Source organism: Thunnus albacares, chromosome 16, assembly GCF_914725855.1.
Source record: "Thunnus albacares chromosome 16, fThuAlb1.1, whole genome shotgun sequence".
In the NCBI taxonomy this organism is placed as follows: domain Eukaryota; kingdom Metazoa; phylum Chordata; class Actinopteri; order Scombriformes; family Scombridae; genus Thunnus; species Thunnus albacares.
The window spans coordinates 190,000-200,537 of record NC_058121.1 but is presented as its reverse complement, the minus strand read 5'-3'; the positions used below and the strand labels follow the sequence as shown (position 1 = coordinate 200,537).

The 10,538-nt window shown below is 37.5% G+C and overlaps 1 protein-coding gene across 2 annotated transcripts; it reads left to right on the top strand.

Moving 5' to 3' along the window:
• Positions 1–1,480: 1,480 nt before the first annotated feature.
• Positions 1,481–9,548, top strand: LOC122965609 (SRA stem-loop interacting RNA binding protein). 2 transcript variants are annotated; one of them, XM_044329762.1, is made up of 4 exons: positions 1,481–1,615; positions 1,998–2,056; positions 4,129–4,236; positions 8,932–9,548. In XM_044329762.1, exons 1-4 carry the CDS (start codon positions 1,549–1,551, stop codon positions 8,998–9,000), a joined length of 303 nt encoding a protein of 100 aa, XP_044185697.1. In that variant the 5' UTR covers positions 1,481–1,548; the 3' UTR covers positions 9,001–9,548. The 2 variants fall into 2 exon arrangements, with proteins under 2 accessions (XP_044185697.1, XP_044185698.1); XM_044329763.1 differs by lacking the exon at positions 1,481–1,615 and adding an exon at positions 1,792–1,906.
• The last annotated feature ends 990 nt before the right edge of the window (positions 9,549–10,538 follow it).

The following is a 10,538-nucleotide window of genomic DNA, read 5'->3' as shown; positions in this document are numbered from 1 at the left end:
ACATACACACACACACAAAGCATTTAAATATGAATGTAATAGATTGTTGTCTTTAATAAACAGTTACTTGAACATTTTTCAGTGTGCTCCTAAATTTCTGTGTGCTCCTAATTTTTTCATTTAGGAACACATGTACTCCTTGACAAAAAAGTAAGCATTGAACCCTGCCGTCAGATGTTTAGAGATAATAAGTAACTGCCGAGGGATTTCCTATCTGTGCAGTCGAACACAGCAACTCCTCCACGGACTGTTTCACCCTGATGGTCCCGGTGTTTCTTCCGCAGGCTTCATTTCACTTAACTGACCGACACACCCCCTGGTTCTTCCCACTTCCCACTCTTCCCATTTCCACCCATTGACACCCGAAATACCTCCCCCTACTTCGCAAGTCCTTGGGTGCATCCCAAGTCTCTTAAATTGCATCCACGTTTCCCTCACTTGCGTCTTTTCCTTGCGTCTTAGTCCCTCCCACCGTGGATGCAAGAAGAGACGACGTCCGTTTCTGATGACGGCAACAGCTGATCACAGCTGAATCAGCTGTCAGACGGCTTTAACAGCTGTAGAAACTTCTGATGGAGTTTGTGTCTGCACACATGTGCACTGTGCTAATACTAATAAAGGTTCACAGTTATCACCGCTAGAGCAGCTGTTTCCTCTCTGCAGCCTGTTACCTGTTTAACAAACACCTAAATAAAAACCTGCATTCTGTATTTGTAGTGTGTCCTGCTCAGACGCACAGGAACCATTTCTACTAGCAGAATGCGTTTATACTATTTATTGATTATTTGTATCTGTATTTTTTGATAATCCTGATAGTGAATTCATCATTCAATAACCCAGAATATGATCATTTCTTCTGAACACTGGAAAATATGTATTTGGCTAAATGTTTCAGGGAAAATGGAAATGATGTAACTCATATCAAACCCGACGCTCAGGAATTTTCAGCCTCGCATGTGACTGAATGGAAATGACGATAAATTATGTAAAATATGAATGAGTTTAACTGTTATTATGGATAAAATTAAAGTCAGGTAGAATCTGTCTGTCAGCAAGAAACAGTTTAATGGAGGAAATAATAGATCATGAAAAGAAAAATCTTTCTAATACATGAAGAAAGTTGTTAATGGTTCTTTTGTTGATCAGACCGACAATTAATAGATTTTAACTATATGATGAATCAGAAAACAAGTAAAGCAGAAAACTTGGGAGTGATACATTTAAATTGAATCTATAATCTGTCTCCACTTCGGTATGAAACTGCAATGATGTATCAGATCAGTCAGATCAGGTGCAGCGTCCAATCAATAACTGATATCCAATAAGGGGGCGTGTCGGCTGGTAAAAGACTTCCGTGAAGGCTGCTCTCATGTTTCCTCGCTCCTCCTCGCAAAATAAGAGACTTGGGACGCACGTCAAAATGGCGCATCAGGAACAACTTCCGGTTCAGGCGAGGAGCGAGGAGACATAAATTAAGAGACTTGAGATGTACCCTTTGCATCACGTGAATGTACGTCATAGGTCAGAGTGGCACACCAAGGACGAAAGATGGCTGCGCCGTCCAGGAGAGTTTTCGAAGTCTTCGTGTCTAAAATACCATGGACTATAGCTGGCAGTAAGTCGATTGTTCTAAAGTATCGTTCCCATTTTGTGGCTGCGGAATATGCTTCTGTAGCCACTCACTTTATTTTTACATCGTTCTCTCGTGACTTATACCCTAAACATCACTATCACATTGTAACCTCCGTTAGCTAACAGCCTATGCACGTATAGAGAACCAGGAGAGTGGGATGTGAAACAATATTACAGTGCTTTCTCATAGAGAACCTCTTTTCATCTCGATATGCATCTAATACAGCAAGGAATATGTATGTGACCGCTTCAAATGCTGTTGCTCTCACCTCAGGTATCAATACAGTATATGTTAGAGGGTTGAAGGTAAATTCAGAGGTTGTGCTCGAGAGCTCTTCAATGAAATGCTGCGCTTTGTTCTTCAGAGGAGATGAAGGAGTACTTTGGGCAGTTTGGACCAGTGAAGAAGTGTCTTCTACCATTTGTAAGTTCTCTCTTACTCTCACTCACACACGTATCTAAACACAACATATTTTATTAGGAACACCTGTGCAATCTAAGTCAATGCAATACAGCTGCTCTACTATAAATTCTACTTTTACTCATAGTTCTTAGTTCATAGTTCTTCCGTGCATAGGCGCCTGATTATGTATTAAAATGGGGAAGCAAACTTGGAAAGATACATAATTTGTGTGTGTGTGTGTGGGGGGGTTCTGGTGGTCTTCCCCCAGAAAAAAAAAAATTGCGATGTTATATTCATAAAAAACATTATATAGCCTAAAATGGTAGTAAGTTGCAGGCTACTAGGCCACCGTCAAGCTTAAACAAGGACAAACCATTCATATCATATCAAACAAATGGTCTTACAACACATCACAATATGATTAGGATAATTTAACCTGGTTAAACATTCTTAAACCTGAGCACTGCTATTCTCAAAACTCACAAGGCCATCTTCAAAGTCTAACAACTGCAACAAAGTACCAACAGTTTGGATGAATGAAATGGCCTCACAACAACTATCTAATACCAATCCTACACACAGGTTCTAGTGGTAGCTGTTAGCACTACTAGCTGATGCAGTTGTATTGTTATACAGGAATGAATAATCATACCTTCAAAAGCTGATTATTTTAACTTACATTAACTTAAATCAGGGACTATTTTAATGCACAATTCAGAAGGTGACTTTTGCTCCTCAAGACTTAAAAGGGCCATTTTAGTTGATGACTAGACCTTACTTCCCCCTAACAGTAAACTTGCAGCTCTCATTTACCTTGTATAAGAAAATGAAAGATTGATCATAATAATGAAAGCACAGCGCAGAGAAGCTGGATGAGAGATCATTACACGGAGTGATGCATCATCATATTTAAAAATAATTCCTTCCAAAGTCTGACTAAAACTGAAACTAAAGCAAAGTAGTTTGCGGAAGTCTAAACGAGTTACTTTCCACTGCTGAACATCTGGCTGTTTGTTAATTCAGACACTTTGACGCTGTGAGGAAAAGCTCCTCTTTGTCTGTCTGTCTCTCATGATGGGTTGGACTGAACCAACCAAGGATGCAGATTTTCTTATTACTTGTTTTTGTCAGTTGCTGAAAATAGAAAAAATATCATTGATATAGGCTGCTTAAATATAATCACCTTATTGCGGGGACTGTATGATGATAAGGTTATTTTTAAAAAAAAAAACAAACTTTATCATCGTAAAACCATAACTTTGCTCCAACTAATTGAATAATGGGGGTGCATTTGCTCCATTGCCCAGGCGCCTATGTTTGTGTGTTCAGCGACAATAAAGATAATTCTAATTAAAATGATCTTTCACTACCAATGCCACTATTATTACTCCAAATAAAAAATACTTTTCCAGTGTTTCCCCTACCATTGCCTTGAACGGCCAACGCCCCCCCCCCCCCCCAAAGAAACAAATAAAAACTAATGTAACTTATACTAGCAGGATAGCGGGAGGATAGGCTTGTACGTGACAGTGCACTGAAACCTGATGTTAATGTTTATTTACCTAATTTATGGGCACTTGATTCCTTTCAGCTTAGTGTAGAGAAATACACTGACATGAACAACTGCTTTACTGTATATATCGATGACAACACTGTTGACACCACATATCTTTATCTGTGACAAGCCCCCCACACACACAGACTAGACAGCAGGGCAGAGAGGTGGAGAAGTGAAAGATAACATTTTACTCAAGTTGATGATAGCTGGACGTTTGTTACTGTAAGCTCAATAAAACTTTGCGAGTAAAAAGCCAAAAAGAGTAAGTTTTGGGTGGCTTACCAACCCCCCCTAAAAAGTCCTTTGGGAAACACTGTTTTCATTATATATGTTTTTGGTTAGTGAGTGTATTCTTCCTTCCAGGCAGCGTTTTGTTTCCTTTTTATTGCTGTATGGTTTAAAAATCTACATATGGAGACTTGAAACTTTAAAGTCATCTATTTCAATGAACATAATGTCTATCTTTATTCTTGCCAAACTTGCAAAATCTTGTAAGGGTTACTTGTGTGTGCTGTGCTGTGTTGTGTTGTACCAGGATAAAGACACAGGTTTCCACAGAGGCTTCTGCTGGATTGGATTCACAACAGAGGAAGGACTGAACAATGCGCTGCAGAAAGACCCACACATACTGGAGGGAACCAAGGTAAATATATCACTGAGGTCACTGAAGTTGGTGGTGGATATGTATAGTATGTACATATGGCTGTGACAAGGAATGACATGAAAATAAAGAGTATCAATTGAGGATACAAAGTTAACAGCAGTAATGAACAGATGACTGCTGCCTTGCAGAAAATGCAGTGAATTATCTTAATAATTAAGGCAAGGTCTTGTGGGTATTGGAAGCTTAATTAATACAACATAGCAAAATTTAACATATTTACAAACATGCATAGACACAAGGATCTTGGTAAATATTTTACTAAGTATATCTTAGTTTTATGTGATTCTGATCTGCAGTTGATGAGGAAACACTGATGAAGGTTGCGCAAAAAACTCAAACGGTAGCCTAAAATTGATAGTAAGTAAGGCTGGAAACAAAAATATTCAAAATGTTTAGACTAAACATTGAAAACATGCATAAAATATTAAATTATTGTATTACTGTAGATTAGATTAGATTCAACTTAATTGTCAGTGAACAAGATGCAGTTGGCATCCACCAGAGTGCAATTTAGGCATAAATATGACCTAAAACATGATCAGATTTCCATGCAAGTCCAAAAACTAGATAAAGAGACATCAATTAAACAAATGCAAACACTTAATTTTTTAAAGTTAGCTGGTGTAGCTAAGAAAGTCTGCCCTCTTTTTTGCTGACTGTAAATTCCAAGCTCGCGCTGAAACCCCACTGCATCGTCATTTGAAATATTTCACAGTTGATTGGCTATCTGTCTGACACATAGCCAATCTACTAATAGCAATTAGATATTTTTTCGAAATTGTTCAGCCTAACCCCTAACCATCTTACTTTTAAGCTGCCTTTCAAGGCAACTCTTGCCCAAGCAAAGAGCAGATACTCGGGGGTTTAACCCAGCCTTATATAGTGGTGCTTTTAAGTTTATGAACCCTTTAGAATTTTTTTTCTGTTTCTGCATAAATATGACGTAAAACGTGATCATATTTCCTAATCCTAAAACTAGATGAGAGAAACCCTATTAAGCAAATGGACAAAAACATGACTTATTACATTATTCATTCATTTAATGGGGATAATTATCCAATCTTACATATTTGTTTGAGACAAAATTATGTAACCCTAACCCTCTTGTATCTGTTGTGTTTCTTTCTTTCTTTATCATCTCTCCACTTCAGACCTAAATTTGACCCCCTAAACTCACCAAATTTGGCACAACAGGTCTGGTGAAAAATTTGATAAAATGTAAAAATGATCCCCCAAAGTGTCAAAATGTGCTCCACAGCGCCACCCATGTCACTAAAATGGCCGCCACGGCCCATAGGAGTGTCGTAGAGAGATCGAACCAAAACTCAATTATTTGTCTCATCAAGACCTGGAAATCATACGCTGACACCACTGACCTAAATCCAACAGGAAGTCCACAATACACCCATCAAAGTACGACTTTGCGCCAATTTTGGACCCCCAAGAAAAACTATCTCCTCCGAGGGAGTTAATGGTATCGGCTTCAAACTTTAATACATGACTTATGACACTGTGCTGAACAAGAGTTATTAAAAACTTTGTAATAACTTGAACGGTTTAGATTTTATAAGCCCTGAAAGTTGGAGTGCCACATCACACCTTACAATGTAAACCAATGGGGAGGCAATCTCTGGGCATGGACTTTGTGTCAAAGAAATGATTCTAACGTCTAAAGTATAAGTCAGACCACTTTCAAACCTGTAACAATGGATTCGCAACGAATTTTCCTACAAAAATATTATTATTAATGTAAGATTTGGCCAAAGTCATGGGATATTTCACAAGAAGAGTACTCAAAATCCTCCTCTCAAACTCAGAGGGAGAGAGAGAGAATAGCAAGGAAGAAAGGGGGGGATGGGTGTAACAGTTGAATAGAGGTAATTTGTGTAGGATAAAGCAGAAAGGTCTATAGACATACAGTACATTATATACAAAGTTTGTATGAAGTTTGGTGTTATGATCATGTATTTTACAATAATTATAGGTCTTATATGTATAATTCATTAGTGGGGAAACTATGAGGGGAAGGGAAAAATGGAATGAGGGTGACAGTTTAGTGATAAAGTGCTATAGAAATATACAATCAAAATTGAATTTTGTAGTTCTGTACTGCAATTTTTCCTTTCTTAGGGCCCAAGCACCTAGCACTCTTACACTCTCCATTCAAATATATGAGTTTTTTCTGTGTCCAGCTGCAGTTACTTATTGTTTCAACACATCTGACAGCAGTGTTCTATGCTTACTTTTACAGGAGTACATGTGCTCCTGAATGGAAAAAATTGAGGAGCACACATACACATTTTGGAGCACACTAAAAAATGTTCAAGTAACAAACAAACAAACAATTCATTAAATACATATTTACAATTTATCACATACATATTTAAACTCTTTGTGTGTGTGTGTGTATGTAAATCAAAATTTATGTTGTCTTCAGGGGTGCTTGATTATGGCAGAAATTATAATCACCATTATTTTGCTCAATATTGAGATCACGATTTTTTACTATAACTGCCATATCTCTTAAATGTAATATGCCATGGTAACAAAATTCTGCAAAATTGTACAGATGGGGATGCTGAACAAGTGTGTAGTGTTTTCAGCAATACTTAATTTATGCAATTTATTTCAGCTTTCAGCATTCACATGCATTTTCCACAGGAAATGCATTATTAGTTTACAACGCCCTCATAAAGGCATCGCTGGAAAGCTGAACTTCTACTAAAAAGGTTTTCTGAACACATTTTTCCATTTTCATTTCTTTTTGAAGGGGTGTATTGATTGTGAAAAATAACTAACATAGTTTCATTTTGATCTGTGGGAGTATTCACACTTGTGTCACTATCTAAATCATGAATGCATAAATGATAAATGGTTCAGTTCCATCTTGAGCCAGGCATTTGAAGCAGATGCTGTTTTTTTTTTTTTTTTTTTAATAGATTAACAATCCTTATATTATTCTTAGGATGTTCTAATTTTTCAATCATATTTAAAGGAATATGAAAATTATATTTTCAGTCTAATATAAGTATACTTTATCTTCTAACCATACTTTTTTTTCATATTTAATATGACAGTAACTCCATGGTCTCATGCTGTCATTGCAGCTGCCCACTGTGTAAGGGGATAGAAAGCATTTACACATGTTTTTCTGTTAGGGCTCTGATCCCATGGTCCTCTTTTGCATTATTTTGCTATACTCTCTTCATTTAGTGTAGTGTCGTCGGTATATGGATAGTGGTCCTGACTACATGCCAGACATTGCAAGTTCAGTACCTGTAGCGGCATAATGGTAGCTTTTGCTGTTTTGCTATCCATCCTGTTTACTCTTGCATAATGGATATTCGGTCCAAAACTTCCTCCACCATGCGCGGTTCATTGTTCACAACTTGATCAACAACTTTTTGCAGGTGTTTTAGGTCCAGATGACATTACGGCTAATCTCTGTAAACAGGTATCTGCATATGAATGTAGATAAATGAAAGGAAAAGCTTACAAAAAGGGAAATTCTCAGGAGATGATAGCCAGTGAGTTCCGGGATTGCATTTTGGCCAATGTGTTCCACCTCTTTTGTTCGCCTGTTTACTTGCATGCAGCCAAAGGCAGCTCACACGTGATTGGTCAAACTACTCGGACTACAAATGGAAAACAGAACGCTTGTGATACCAAAATCTTGTCCTGTTGCCTACACATTCTGCATTCATATGCAGGGGTGGCTGTGGCTCAGGAGGTAGAGAGGGTCGTCTACTAATCGGAAGATCGGCGGTTTGATTCCTTGCTCCTCTGCATGTCGATGTGTCCTTGGGCAAGATACTTAACCCCAAATTGCTCCTGATGGCTGTGCCATCAGTGTGTGAATGATCAAATTTCCTCTGATGGGCAGGTTGGGACCTTGAATGGTAGCCCCTGTACCCCTTCAGCATATGAATGTGTGTGTGTGAATGTGGTTTGTAGTGTAAAAGCGCTTTGAGTGGTTGGAAGACCAGAAAGGCGCTGTATAAGTACAGTCCATTTACCATTTACCATATCTGTTATAGAGATTAGAGCATGCTTAATATACAAGGAGTTGAACCACCTTTTAAAGCCTTGTTGGTCAGTGCTCTTAGCTTCTTGATTACCTTGGATCAGTGAAGCTTTGGGTCCTAATTGCATTGGGATCCTTGGACCTTTATTATTATTATTATTATTATTATTATCATTATCATCATCATCATCATCATCAAGAATAGTAAAATAAACAAATTAACTTTTAGTTGTCTATGTTCGTCCCTGATATTCAAAGTTCTGTTGTACATTTAAATTGGTTTATACTCACTTGGAAATGATGACAATCTTTCCATTGTAATAAAATGGAATTGTATTAAGAAGAGATAGCACTAAACTATAATGATAATACAGTATAGTAAAAATATAATACAAATACAATATAATACAAATTTAGTTACAGTAGATGTAATTACACTATATATTTTTGACAGTGATCAACATTAAACAAATTTTAGCATTTTCAGAGTTGTAAAAAACACATCTGACGGAAACATGAATGGAAAGTAGGCAAAGAAGTATGTTTTTAGGAATCGTGCTAAAAATGAGTTTTAATGACATAGGCAGAACCTGAAAGATAATGATATATATACCATATCAGAGTTCATTCTCCCTGTTTTTTGTTTTCAGCTCCAGGTTCAGAGGAACAGACGGCCGTTTGCTGGGCAGAAGTCAAACAAAGACAGCGAGTATGACTAAAGTGTTGTACTTGACGAGAAAATCAAATGTGCTGTTGTTACGCTCAGGTCCAGATTCCCTATGTTTTTGTTTTTGCTACCATAGTTGCTTGATATTTTACATTTTTTGCAAATCCATTTGGGGCATAATGAAGACTTAAAGAAGTACACTAGGATTGGTTTTATATTTCCATTCCAAAGTCTGTGACCTGACTGTTCTTTCTTTTGCACCTTCAGTGAATTTGGGTCTGAGTATCATTGTCATCGCTTTAATGTGTCAGTCCAGCTGTGATGATTGTGTTTATTTATTGTCAGTGATACTGTTCAACCTGGTATCATGCCAAAGCATGTAATACACCCCCTGGTCCACCGTGTCAGTGTCATGTTTTGCCTCACCTAGGCATGAAAACTACACGTGTGTCTGAATATCACACTTCTATTGGCCTGTAACCACCGTGACAGATACCATCATCAGTACATAAATTGTCAATGCAAACTTGTATTTACTTTAAGTTTATAGAACATGATTTACCAACTAGTGTATGGCAATAAAAACATTGTTTAATCCCATTGTGTGTTATATCTTTTGTTAGATAAAGGGGTTTTGCTTGTAATGCAGTATTTTAACCTCGTAGTGTTGCTTCTTTTACTTAATGCAAAGGGTGTCATTTTACCTGTGGGAGTTCCACCTAAATGGCACTAAAAGTTCAAGAAAAAAGCAAAGTTTCCTGTTAAAGATAAAGGCTGGAGATTTTCTATATTTTTCTTATTGTCAACAAATCTCATGTGCAGAGCCAAACTAACAATGAACTGATCCTACTTTAAGTAGTGTGTGTGTGTGTGTGTGTGTGTGTGTGTGTGTGTGTGTGTGTGTGTGTGTGTGTGTGTGTGTGTGTGTGTGTGTGTGTGTGTGTGTGTGTGTGTGTGTGTGTGGATCCAAAGCCTGATATATCATATCCAAAAATGATTAAAAACACATCAGTGAGCTACACCATTGCACTGGGTGACATGTTCCTTCACCCCAAAGACAGTGGTTACAGTAGTGTGTTTAGAAACGGCTCCAAAAACTCAATAGCGATCACATTTTCAGTATCAGGAGAGCAGTTGTGCTACATTGTAAATTTCTCAAAGAACTTCAGTACAAAGTCAAGAGGTTGTCATATGTAGCACAACAAGGTAGTGATGCTAGTCAGAACCACAGTCCTGCGCATGCGCAGTGGCATCTGCCTTTACAAGGAACTGATCTCCTTAGACTGAAAATGTAATAGCTGTTATCCTTTTAGACTGATACTAAAGCTGCTGAGAGCATAACTGAGAAAATTCATTTTTGTACGAGGATAGATTAGATAGATTTCACTTCTATTCTTGATTGAAATGAATGACTTGCCCATAGTTTGCAAAGATTTTTTTCCTATTTTATTTTCTGATGATGCTAATCTCATAGCCACTCATGATGATTTCAAAGCACTAATCCAGCATGCAAACAATGGAATGTCCTTAATTTCGAAATGGTTTTGGATGAAAAAACTCATGCAATGTCGAAAAATCAAATTTTATGAT

Excerpts from the sequence above, each read along its gene's own strand:
- LOC122965609 (XM_044329762.1), top strand. The coding sequence starts at position 1,549 with ATGGCTGCGCCGTCCAGGAGAGTTTTCGAAGTCTTCGTGTCTAAAATA. Across the intron at positions 1,616-1,997 it reads ACCATGGACTATAGCTGGCA|AGGAGATGAAGGAGTACTTT; the intron begins GTAAGTCGATTG and ends TTTGTTCTTCAG. Across the intron at positions 4,237-8,931 it reads ACATACTGGAGGGAACCAAG|CTCCAGGTTCAGAGGAACAG; the intron begins GTAAATATATCA and ends TTTTGTTTTCAG.